Source organism: Drosophila nasuta, unplaced genomic scaffold (genome assembly GCF_023558535.2).
Source record: "Drosophila nasuta strain 15112-1781.00 unplaced genomic scaffold, ASM2355853v1 ctg18_pilon, whole genome shotgun sequence".
Classification (NCBI taxonomy): Eukaryota; Metazoa; Arthropoda; class Insecta; order Diptera; family Drosophilidae; genus Drosophila; species Drosophila nasuta.
In genome coordinates, this window is record NW_026869412.1 from 256,746 (window position 1) to 269,571 (window position 12,826).

The window sequence follows — 12,826 nt, forward strand, 5'->3', positions numbered from 1 at the left end:
TTTGCAACTACAAATTTAAAAAAAATCATGTATATATAAGCAAGTGCAAACAAATGTAATATTATAGGATTTGTACGAATCCATTGGATTGACTATGAATCGAATAACAGTCTATCGATAACAAGTTTTATAATATAACAAGCGTAACGGCGAGCTGACATTAGTGTGGCCAGATGTCACAACTGCATAATGAGATATACTAGAAAAATGGAAAATAATAACACAACACAGTACACATAAATAAACAAAAACAATAGTGAGAAATGTAAATAAACGAGATCAGACCATATTAAAATTGTATAAATAACTACTGGCCAAAAGCGACTTAAGCGACCGGTTAGTGAAGGCAAAACCGAACATCGAAAACGAAACGCGACGAATCGAAACAAAGAAAGATAACAGAAAAACAATTGTGTGCTGTGCACAAAAAGGAGGCGACGCCTGCGTTGCAGTTGCAACATGGACGACTACGACATCGATATCGATTTGAACTTTGTGCAGCTGAGTAGCCGGCAGCAGCTGCTGCAACGCTACACGAACGCAATGCATCAACTGCGTCGCTTGGCCGAAATGAATTACGGGGTGCGTCCGTTGAGTTTCGACAACTATGTGATCTTTCAGTATTTCCAGCAGCGCAGTCAGGTAACAACGACTCGGACGAGGGGGCGCAACACGCCCACAACGCCACCGCTGATGGCCTACCTCAAGCTGGAGGTGCTGCATCATTTGCTCGACCGGCGACGCAAGATCCTCTGTTGGCTCTTCTATCTGACACTGATGTCGTTGTGCGTCGTCGCTTATCGTTATGAGAGTGCCACTGGTGTAAACAATGGACGCATGATGCAATCCCTTGTGTATCCCGGCATGCGAATGTGGCGTCGAATGACCATGCCACTTATCCAACGGTTTCCCCGTCTCACCGAACTGTATGACGAGTCCTGCCTCATGGGCAATCCGTTCTTTCAGCTGGAGGATCTCAATTGTGGCCCCTGCGCTAATGTCGAAAGCGTGTGGCTCGAAAGTGATGAGTGCGCTCAACTCTATGTCCACGTGGAGGCGGGCAATGCCACATTGACGAGCGGCCTCGGCTACAAGCAGCTGGCACAGCAGCTGCAGCTTTGTCGCAAGCCCGCGGAACACATGCCATACACGTTTCGCAGCAATCAGCATGGCTTTGACCTGCTGGAGTTTCAACGCATCTATGCTAACAATTTGCAGATCTTTCAGCGCGATGCGTATCGTGTGCATTCCACCAGCCAGGGCGTTCACAATCTGGAGGATTTGTTCGGTCAGTTCAACAGCAGCGGCAGCAGTAGTCAGGATCAGGATGCCACGCATAATCTATGGCGCTGCAATCGCATGCTGCCTGCTCGCCTGCTGCGTCCGATCTTTGCCAGGCCGCTGCGTTTGCCCAGCATGGGCGTTGCCCTCGAACGCTTTGTGGCCATCGATACGTCGCATGCACCGGCATATACGCTGCCCGAGACCGCGTGCCATAATGTGTATGTACAGCAGGCGCTAGGCACACGTTTCATCATACTACGGCCGACTAGCGAGTGTCGTCAACGCTGTCGCACGCTGTCCATACGCCTCACGCAGTCCTTTGTGCGTAAGTGCATGTCATCCAGATCCACTTATGCAGATCTCATATGTTTGCTTCATTTTTTTCCAGTCAATTACAATAGGTTGTATTGGAAGCCAATCTCAGCACCTGATCCCATCGCGGAGTCCATGTCCATCAGCCTGATTGGTTCCTATTGCTAAGCTGCCCGCAAGAAATACTATATTTGAGCCGCGCGCTACGAATTTCTTTTGGCTCAACAACACTCAACATTGAATGTAACATAAATGTGTGTTATTTGTTTGTATCACAAAAAGTCGACCATTCAAAATGGTTTAATAAGCACCGCTCTAAATAATTAGCCCATAATGTCCTTAATTTGTCCTTATATAGTTGATAAGTTTATTTTCGTAGTCAAGCGCCAGTCAGCCAATCGTTATCCTTATGAATTTCAATAACCTTTACGACAATGATTTCTATATGTTCTATAAAAATTGAAATCATCGAACATTATTTTTAGTTTTTCTTGCATTTATTTTTTGGATCTAAGTTCGGCTGATTTTCGTATTCAAATTGTTGTAAATAGGTATTTGACGTTTACGATGTTTCTTTTTTTAATCTATGAATCTAACCATTTACATATGCCAAATTATGCATTAATAAATTCTGCAGCTACATTTAACATCAAATTATTACGAGCTTTTAATCCTTTAGTGAAATAATCGACTAATTGTCGGCGTCTATGTGCAGCAAAAAACACTCTTGAATGATCTAAGCATAGAACTTGTATATTTTATTCTTTCCATCTTATCCCAAACATACATACATAGATACATTTGCGGGGTATCTGCTTAGTTTCCTATTTGTCGCCCTTGTTCAAAGCATCGAAATATGAGCCAGTCATCAGGTCGCTCTCTAAAATGCCGAAAGTCTTGCAAAGCTCTTCGGCTATCGCTTGACCCTGCTGCAACGTCTGTTCCGGCTCCAGGCAGACCTCAAACTCCATATAGTGTCCCAAATCATGTACATCGTCCATGTGTATGCGAGTCTGTTCATGCAGAAAGAGCATACGTCGCTTGGCCAGCACACCCAGCGTTCCATTTGACTGGCTGAGAATCTTCTCGAGCACCGATGGTTCGTCCACTTCGATCTTATTAAATTTGGAGAGCTTAGGACCGGCGACATCGGGTCTGTCGTAGTAGACTAGTTGAGAGCGCGTTGGAGCTTGCAGGTAGCGCAGCTTTAGGCGTCCACCTTGGGGAGAATTGAAGAATACATCGCGCTGCATAATTAACTCGCCAGCGGCTCCACTTAGCTTCTTGGCGACGTCCAAGCGGCGTTCAAATTCCTCTGGGCCTCCGGGAATTCGCGCCTTAATTTCAACATTGCGTTGATCTGGAGGCGCAGCTGAGTCGCCCATGTTGGTTATCTGCCTTATATATTTACTGTTATATTTTACTGATAACAAATGCTTAAATTTCATTTATTTACGTATTTAAATTGTGTACTGTGCTTTTTTGTCAGAAGTTCTTACTGAAAGCACGCGCGTTTTGCTTATCGATATCGATAACGCGCGCGGATAACCACGAGAGAACTACACACTGGCAACTATACTTGTATCTTTTTTATTATTTCGGATGCATAGTAAAACTGCAAGGCATGCGATTTTCTAATTTGTATTTTAGAGCATGCATTCTGATTTTCCGCAACGTTTTTGCAATACGCGCCATTTACTTAACGATATCAATAGAGCTGCGAATTTTCGATAGTACACAGGTTGTTGCAGGTCGACTAAAAATTAATTACAATTTGTGTATTTCACATGCAATATATTAATAATGAATTATAATATTTGCTTACTTTTATTTGAGTAAGTTTTAGATATCAACACTCGCCCTTGAGTCATGGCTCGTCATTAATATGGCAACATTGTTTAATGTCTTGTCGCAAAGTTATCATATTTAAAAGTTGTCTTAAAATCGGTATTGCTTTGTGTTTGTCATCTATTTTCTAATTTATATTAAAACGTGAATTTTTTGTTATCGATATGGCAACACTACCGTTGATATAATCTTATTGGCATTTTGGCGCCATAGCCCATTATTTAAAAAAGTTGTTTTTATTGACAATTAGCCATCAGTTAGACGTTCTTATATTTATTATGCACTTTTATTTCATAATGCAAAGACCAATTTGTGCTTATGATAGAAACACAAAAGAATGTTGAATTTTCTTTAACATTTAATTGTTTTCCTATACTATATGTATGTGGTAGTATCAAAAGGGTGCACTTTCTAGTTTGTCGCCTAAAAAGGAATTGATGTAAAGCGTATGTAAAAAAAAATGTACGCTGATTGACTAAGAAACATGTACATACATATGTATGTATATACATACATACATGTACATAAATTTCCATCTAACAGTAAGAGAAATATTACAGAAATTACTTTAAAGAGAGAGTAAATAAACTATTTAGAGACACAAATGCACATACAATAAGTATGTATATATACATACATACATATATGTATGTACATATGTATATACATTTATAAGCATCTATGAGTGCAAAACAAAACAGACAAAAAACAACGACAACAAAGCACAAAATATAGACACTCACCACTTGCATAGTCTCCTAGCCAGGCCCCACTTCGTGCCGCGCAATGGTACATGGTGGGTCGGTGGCAGAGGGAGACGCAGAGACTTCGACGACGACAACAACGGCGGCAGCGACGGCGGCGGCTATGATGACAATACCGCGCAACAACCCAATTGTGTTTTGGTAGCAGACAACATACAAGTTGTCTTCCAGTCAGGTCATGTGTAGACACAAGACGAGAATAGACCTTTCTCCTTCGTTTTGCCGTACACGCGGAACTGATTTTCTACAAGACTCAAGTACGTCAAGTATCAAGTCACTCAAAAGGAAATTTAAATTTCCCTCGGCTGCGCTGGGGGAATTTATACTTGACGTGTCTACCAGACACTCTGGTGTCCAGGTCATGCAGAAAATCTGTGCTTAGATTCTAGTGCGTAGTTCGGAATATGCAAAATTAAAATACGCTCAAAAATATATGCAGTAAATAAAATGGTTATTTTAATTCTATTTAAATTTATTAAAATTAATACAATGAGTAATTCAATTTATATATTATCTAAACAGATTTACTTATAACTAAATAATCTTATAGCTGAAAAAAAATTAATTTATTTCGCCATTTTTCTATATTCTTCGCCCTGGCAAATTTACGTAAACAAGATCAGTTCTTGCTAAAAGTCTGCTCCTAGACTTGGGATTTTTTCTCGAACATGTCCAATTTTGTGTATCATGTGTCATTTGTTTTGTGAGTGCTGTACAAGAAAGTTGATTTTTTCCTGCGCGTCTTTTATAAAACAACCAGAGGTAAGTTTATATTTTTTAACTACTATTCTAATCTGATTTAAATTAAGAAATATATTTGGATTTATAGTTACATATATTTACAGTTTTGAGGACCACGAAAGAGCTATGTTGGATGATCAAAATAGAAACTACAATGCATTGTCCAAGGCGAAGAATATAGAAAACGGCGAAATAAATTAATTTTGTCTTTTAGCTCGTAGATTATTTAGTTATAAGTAAAACTGTTTAGATAATATATAATTTTAAGTACTCATTGTTTTAGTTTAAACAAATTTAATTTGAAGTGCAATAAACATTTTATTTACTGCATATATTTTTGAGCGTATTTTTATTTTGCATATTCCGAACTACGCACAAGAATCTAAGCACTGATTTTCTGCAAGACCTGGACCACATATTTTATATAAGAAACGTCAAGTACAAATTCTGCCAGCGCAGCCGAGGGAAATTTAAATTTCCCTTTGGCAGAATTTATACTTGACGTTTCTTGTAGAAAATCAGTTCCGCGTATACGGCAAACTGAAAGGATAAACTCTTTTCTCGTCTTGTGTCTACACTTCACTTGACTGGAAGACATCTTGTATGTTGTCTGCTACCAAAACACAATTGGGACTGCCATCAACTTCCCATTTGAAAGCTTTGCGCTCGTTTCGTGATTCGGACTTCGGCATTTGGCTTTCGTTGTCGCTCGGTATTCGATGTTCGGTTTTATGTGTTCGGCTCTGGCACGATTCGATTTCGTTGTTGCTGCTTTGCTTATTGCCCTGCATGTTCGAAATGGCAAAAAACAAATTTACTTTTAATTTGTTGGCATTTCGCTCTTCATCTCCCTTTTTCCACCAACATTCTCCCCACCCCTTTCCACACCCATTACATTTCTCAATCGGTTACACAAACGGACAGGTGTATAGGGGACCCTTGATTATATAAACAGTTTATTATTATATGTACATACATACACCTACACACATGTACATAAATGTACTTATGTATAGATAAATATGTATGTACATACATATATGCATTTCTTGATATTTACATACATATGTAAAGCCGCGTGTTTACTAAAAATGGAAATGACTTCCCGCAAATTTCTACGAAGACATTGGGATTCCCGCAAGTACAAACGCATGCGTACATACATACATACATAAGTATGTCAAAACATACATACATACATACATTTCAATACAGAATGTGTGAATTGATAAAATAGTATACACATAAATACATACATACATACATACATATGTATGTTTGAAATCTGACCTAAATTTACTTACATATTTCAGAATAAACTGCATACATACATATGTAAATATATCGATATTTAGCAACCACCACTTTATTATTATCGATATCATAATATTTATGCGAAAACACACTTATCACATGTACATATGTATGTATGTACATGTGTAGGGATGTGTATGGCTGTGTGAATGTTCGATTTCAATTCAAGATCATTGTACTCGATATCGGCGACTCCCCCAAACCCACCGTGTGTAATTACAGCTCCCCACGGAACGCTTTCTTGAGTACAGCTACACTATCAGACAAACTGTCGCTAAGCTACCGATATATGTATGTATGTATGTACATATGTACATACATATACCAATACTACCCATCACCCCTTCTTGCTTTTAAATGCGTTCCTTTTTTCGCTGAAAATTCATTCTTCAACTGTATCTACATACATACATAGATAATTAATATTAACTATGTATGTATGCATGTATTGATGTACATATACACACAATTTATATAGATACAAACATATGTATGTATGTACATAAGTACATATGTATGTATGTACATACTATGTATGTATGTACATACATATGTACATATATATTAAAGCTTTTTCGAACGAGTGAACGGATATCAAACAATACAAAACCCGTATCCGAACAACCAGCATACATACATATGTACATACACACATATGCATGTAAGTATACAAGCATACAAACACACATTCACACTTGCCTACACACTCACGCATGCACATACATTCATTCATACATACATACATATGTGTATGTGGAGGTCCACAAAGCTCCATGCATACAAACAAAACATACGAAAATGTAATGCAGTTTTCTCGATTTTCTATGTGGAATGCTCCGTTCCCTCTGCCGCTGTCGCAGTCGGCGCAAACAACGACGACGGCGACCTTCGCTGCATTACGTTGCTGTTTTTCTTCTGCATCTTCATACTGTTGTTATTGTTGTTGGTTGTGGAGGTAGCGGTGGTGGCGGTAGTGTTATTGCTACTGCTGTTGCCGTTGCTGTTCCCGCTTTTTGATGTTGCTGTTGTGGCCCTCAGTTTGGTGGCCGCAGCACTACCGATGGCATAAAATATATTGTCCATGCCCACACAAACTCACACACACATACACACACTTGCATACATACATACATACTTATCTATGCACGTGAGTGTTTGTATTTGTGTATGGGTTGGTACCTTTTGTGTATGTATCTGTTATGTGCTCCCTTCGCTTCTCTTCTTATTAACTCTCCTACTCACTCTCGCGCTCTCGCTTACTCTTTCTCACTCTTACGAACTCTCCTCTCGCTATACGTATATGCACTCATACATATATATGTACATCCAAATATGTACATATTTTATGTACCAGTGTACGTGAAGCCAGCTGGGACTTTAAGTTTTTGTAGTTGCTGCTGCGAATTCGCTCCCAGCTGCGTATATGCAACTGTAGATGTGTGTGTTAGTGTGTGTGTGTACGAGAGAGTTTTGTATGTTTGATAGATACTTTGACCTTTTTTCCCATTAAGAAGACTTTGAGCTGTTGTTGTTTCTGCTGCTGCTTCTGCCATCGTAGCCGCAGAGAGATCATTGCAGACTATAGAGGGCACGTAAAGTTTCTTGTATATAAGCGTTTATCTACTACATACAACATGTACATAATAGCTCAGATATGCACAAGCTTATATACTTATATATAAACGAGGTGAGCTCAACAATTAACGAAGACTCCTGAAAAGAATTTATTTAATTAAGCAAACACCAGTTTCTTCACCTCTCCAAATTTGATTAAAATTTGGTTTGTGCAACTTTGCGATCATTTAATGAAAAACAAAAATTTGCTTTATGTATGAGTTTTACAGAAAATTCAGAACTCAAATTTAATCTGTATTAATTTAATAAATTATTTTAAACCACATTCTTTACACATGGTTCCAATTTCAATTTTTATACCAGCTATTTTGTGCCGGCAGGAAATGTATGTAACAGGTAGAACGAGGCATCTCCGACCCTATAAAGTATGTATATATATTCTTGATCAGTGTCAACAGCCGAGATGATCTAGCCATGTCCGTCTATGTGTCTGTCCGTCAGTCCGTATGAACATCTCAGAGACTATAAGAGATAGAGCTATAATTTTTCGACAGCATTTGTTATGTTTGCACGCAGATCAAGTTTGTTTCAAATTTTTTGCCACGCCTCCTTCCGCCCACGCAAATAAAAAAAATCGAATAATTTTCGTCGTAATTTTAAAGCTATTTACAATAATTAGTATAGTCGCTATGATTTCTGAAAATTTGGTTGCGATCAGATAAAAATTGTTTAAGTTATTAAAGAAATAGTTTTGTATGGGGGCATTTCCCCGGGTCGCGAACGTACGTTCGTACGAGATAAATTAAAAAATAAAATCGAAAACAAACGTTTCCTGAAACTTTTTTTTTACTCTTCGATAGCATTTGTTTAGCTCTTTGGTAAGTGTAAATTATGGGGCTTATCGATTTTTAATTTTCATAATATTTTCAAAAAACATGCGGTTGCGAACGTACGCAAAATGGAAGTCGACTTTGGCTTAATACAGTAAAATGCAAAACTCTGCGAATTGAGACGGAATATTTTAAAGAAATAACTTTACTTTTAATATAGTTTCATATAGCTTTCTATTAAGTCTATTCCCAAGAAAATATCTCCATTTATTTCTTTTTAATTTAATTAAGTTCCGGTCGCGAATGTACGGGTCGCGAACATACGATTTTTCCATGTTGTATTATTTATTAAATTTTTATTAATACCACAACTTTTTTGATTAATAACTTCATATTTCATAAAAACAAACGGATTTAACTCAATTTAATGTGTCTAATAACAGTCTGAAAAGTCCCGGGCCTTACACATAGATTGTGCTAGTTTTATTGCAGTCACCTTTTTTTCAGTTAATACAATCCTTCCGAAGACAACTGCTAAAATTTCATGATATTCTATTCATTAGTTTGTAAGTTATTGAGCCAAAAGTGTCACTACTTTTTCTATTTTCACAACAATGGATCAAATGCAATTTCGTCTTCTAATCTTACAATGCTTCTTGATGGGAAAAAATACCGTTCAAGCAAAGCTTTGGCTTGAAAAGTGTTATGGGGACTCCTCTCCATTAGAAACAACAACAAAACGTTGGTTTGCTGACTTCAAACATGGTCGTAGAGACACCGATGATGCAGAACCCAGTGGACGTCCAAATGGGGAGGTCACACCAGAAAACATCAAAAAAATCCACAAAATCGTTTTGAATGATCGAAAATTAAATTTGCGTGAGTTAGCTAACATCGTAAAGATATCAAAAGAACATGTTGGCTTAATATTGCATGAGCATTTGACTATGAGAAAATCTCTTCAAAATGGCTGCCGCGTTTGCTCACTTTTGACCAACAACAAGAATGTGTTCATGATTCAATGACAGTGACAAAACTACATGAATTTAATTTCGAATTGCTCCCACATCCACTAATTCGCCAGATTAGGCTCCCAGCGACTTCTGGAGGTTAGCAGTCCTGGGAAAATGCTCGCCGATAAAAAATTTCACACGGTTATCACTGAAATTGAAGCCTATTTTGAGGCAAAAAATAAATCGTTCTAAAAAATTTATATTGAAATGTTGCAGCGGCTCTGGAATGATTGCGATGCTCTTGATAAAGATTAAGTTGATGAGTAACGCCAATTTTTATCCAAAAAAAGCAAGTTTTCTTTGTCAGGCCCGGGACTTTTCAGCCCATGTGTTATTATATATGAAATATGTACTGAAATTTATTAATAGCAAGAAAAATATGTAATAAGTAATACCTAACAAGTGATAAGTAACTGCAAACGACATAGTTTTTTCAAAAACAAAAACAAAAAAAATTTTTTTTTTTAAATCCATGCGACACTAGTAAAAATCGACATATGCTTATAGGTAAGGTCGCGAACGTACGCTACTTTGACAATCAATAAAAAAAGATTGGTTAGAGTAACCCAACGATTTTTTATATTTAAAATATATATACAAAAATAACTTAACACGCGAAGTTTCATCCACCTGCTTGCACCTAATGCGAAGCAATTACAATAAAATAATGTTTTCGGTCGCGAACGTACGATTTGAACATAGATAAGAAGCAAAATAAAAATTAACAATTAATTGAACATTTTTTCGCTTACTTTGCATTTTTATCTTATTGGATTGCTATTAAGAGATTTGGTAGAAAAAATGCAAACATATATTATGTTTTCCTTGTGAAATAATTAATCAAAAAAATGCAAAATGTGAAAAAATTAAATTTTTTCAGTTTGCAGGCAAATTTTTGTTATAAAAACAACGGAGATATGCTACGGATTCATTATATTGTGAAAATTTTGATATTTCTTTATGACATTATACAAAACAAGTAAGAAAGCTACAGTCGAGTGTACTCGACTGTGAGATACCCGCTACCCATTTGGAATAAAAGAAATATATTTTGCGGTATTTTCTCAAAATATACCGAAAATACTGCAAAAATACTAAAAATATACCGAATGGTATATTTGGTATATCGACATAGTACCGCATTCAAAATATACCATAGACGGCACAATATACCAGATTGTCAGCCAAAGCAACTCAGACCCCTAGTAAGTAGGCGCTTTTGCCCATACAAAAGTATTTCTTATCTGATTGCAACCAAATTTTCAGGAATCATAACTACTATAGTTATTATTGTATATACCAAAATTCGGAACTCTAGCTTTAAAATTACGCTTGTCATTCGATTTTTTTGATTTGCGGGGGCGGAAGTGGGCGTGGCAAAAATTTGAAACAAACTTGATCTGCGTGCAAACATAACAAATGCTGTCGAAAAAAAATTATAGCTCTATCTCTTATAGTCTCTGAGATCCAGTGTTTCATACGGACAGACGGACAGACACACAGACGGACAGACGGACATGGCTATATCGTCTCGGCTGTTGACGCTGATCAAGAATATATATACTTTATAGGGTCGGAGATGCCTCCTTCTACCTGTTACATACATTTCCTGCCGGCACAAAGTTATAATACCCTTCTACCCTATGGGTAGCGGGTATAAAAATACGATGAATGTGAAGATTTTTTTTTTCGGTCGTGGTTTACCATTTTCAGGAATTGCCCATGGGCAAAAACGCCTACTTACTAGGGGTCTCAGTTGCTTTGGCTTACAATCTGGTATATTGTGCCGTCTATGGTATATTTTGAATGTGGTACTATATCGATATACCAAATAAACCATTTGGTATATATATTTTTTTTTAGAATTTTTGCAGTATATTCTGTATATTTTGAGAAAAATACCGCAAAATATATTTATTTTATTCAAAATGGGTAGGGATATCTAACAGTCGAGTACACTCGACTGTAGCTTTCGTACTTGTTATTTTTGCAAACATAAACATCACATTAACACATATTATTTTAAGCTAGATATTTGGTTATTCAAAATTGTAATCGATTTTATATTAGCTATGCCCATCGAGTGTCTTTAGAAATATTTGAATGTATGGAACTTAAATAGGCTAGCTATTAATTAATATTTAAGGACTAGTCATATTTAGGAATAGAGTTAATTGCAATTTTAAGGACACTAGAAATTTTACGATGATGGGACAATATCCAATTTTTATCAATACAGTGTATCTTAAATAAGTTTAATCAAATGAGAACGGTTTTGATGAATTCGACTCGAATGTCACTGAATGAAAATTGGTATATGGGTAATTCTCTGACGGATTTCGCGTGCGACAATCTTTTCAGTGAACAAAAAAAAAACACAACCTGAAACAATTTTAAAAATAAGAAAAGGTTACTCTTAAAACTCTAGATTAGTACTTTAATTAGTGCTAAGAATGGTTTTGGAATTTTCTTTTCTGATAATTGCAAAAATGAACAAATTCGTACGCAGAACCAAAAATTGAAGAATTTATGTATTTTATCGTAAAACAGAACAAGTTTCTAAAATCAATCTTAGCTCTAAAAATAGTGCTAATCCAAAGCTTTAAAAATAACCTTCACTTATTTTTAAAATTGTTTTAGTTTATGGTTTTTTTTTTAACTGTAAAGGTGGTCGCACGCGACATTTACCAGAATTACCCATATACAAACTTGTTGTTTGTAATTTGAATTGAAAAAGAAAAATCTAATTCAGTTGGGCGTGTCCAAGAACGCGAAAGTGACATTTGTCCGTCTCTATACAAAATTATGTCTAAAATAGACATTCTCCACAATGATTTTTATGTGTTAAATGCATTTTGTATAAAAGCCTTCGTTTTGGATGGGTGAATTGTGGATTTCATCTTGAAAAATATGTATATACATACATATGTATGTGTGTATGTATGTATGTATGTAACTCAGCGATATATGGTCAATGCCTTTTAAGTGAACATTTTTTAATCATAATGAAGTTGTGTAGTTTAATATTAGTCTTTGGTGTATTTTAATATTTTTTTTGGTATATTAATTTTTTTGAATATGGTTTAATTGAAAATGGGTAGTGGGTATCTCACAGTCGAGCAGACTCTACTGAAGCTTTCTAATT

The 12,826-nt window shown here is 36.5% G+C and overlaps 2 protein-coding genes and 1 long non-coding RNA gene across 4 annotated transcripts; 2 read left to right on the plus strand and 1 right to left on the minus strand.

The window, feature by feature from the left end:
• Nucleotides 1-165: 165 nt before the first annotated feature.
• LOC132797752 (uncharacterized) lies at nucleotides 166-2,241 on the plus strand. The gene is made up of 2 exons (XM_060809532.1): nucleotides 166-1,609; nucleotides 1,673-2,241. Exons 1-2 carry the CDS (start codon nucleotides 460-462, stop codon nucleotides 1,762-1,764), a joined length of 1,242 nt encoding a protein of 413 aa, XP_060665515.1. The 5' UTR covers nucleotides 166-459; the 3' UTR covers nucleotides 1,765-2,241.
• Nucleotides 2,242-2,333: 92 nt separating this feature from the next.
• Nucleotides 2,334-3,201, minus strand: LOC132797758 (uncharacterized). Of its 2 annotated transcripts, none has more exons than XM_060809537.1 (2): nucleotides 3,053-3,201; nucleotides 2,334-2,990 (listed from the first exon to the last, which is right to left on the minus strand). In XM_060809537.1, the coding sequence occupies exon 2, from the start codon at nucleotides 2,979-2,981 to the stop codon at nucleotides 2,421-2,423; it is 561 nt and encodes a 186-aa protein (XP_060665520.1). In that variant the 5' UTR covers nucleotides 2,982-2,990; nucleotides 3,053-3,201; the 3' UTR covers nucleotides 2,334-2,420. The 2 variants fall into 2 exon arrangements, with proteins under 2 accessions (XP_060665520.1, XP_060665521.1); XM_060809538.1 differs by having other exon boundaries at nucleotides 2,334-2,994; nucleotides 3,053-3,154.
• An 806-nt stretch (nucleotides 3,202-4,007) lies between these two features.
• Nucleotides 4,008-5,272, plus strand: LOC132797760 (uncharacterized). The gene is made up of 3 exons (XR_009633775.1): nucleotides 4,008-4,465; nucleotides 4,827-4,970; nucleotides 5,038-5,272. It is a non-coding gene; the product is annotated as an uncharacterized LOC132797760 (long non-coding RNA).
• The last annotated feature ends 7,554 nt before the right edge of the window (nucleotides 5,273-12,826 follow it).

Excerpts from the sequence above, each read along its gene's own strand:
- LOC132797752 (XM_060809532.1), top strand. The coding sequence starts at position 460 with ATGGACGACTACGACATCGATATCGATTTGAACTTTGTGCAGCTGAGT. Across the intron at positions 1,610-1,672 it reads CCTCACGCAGTCCTTTGTGC|TCAATTACAATAGGTTGTAT; the intron begins GTAAGTGCATGT and ends ATTTTTTTCCAG.
- LOC132797758 (XM_060809537.1), bottom strand. The coding sequence starts at position 2,981 with ATGGGCGACTCAGCTGCGCCTCCAGATCAACGCAATGTTGAAATTAAG.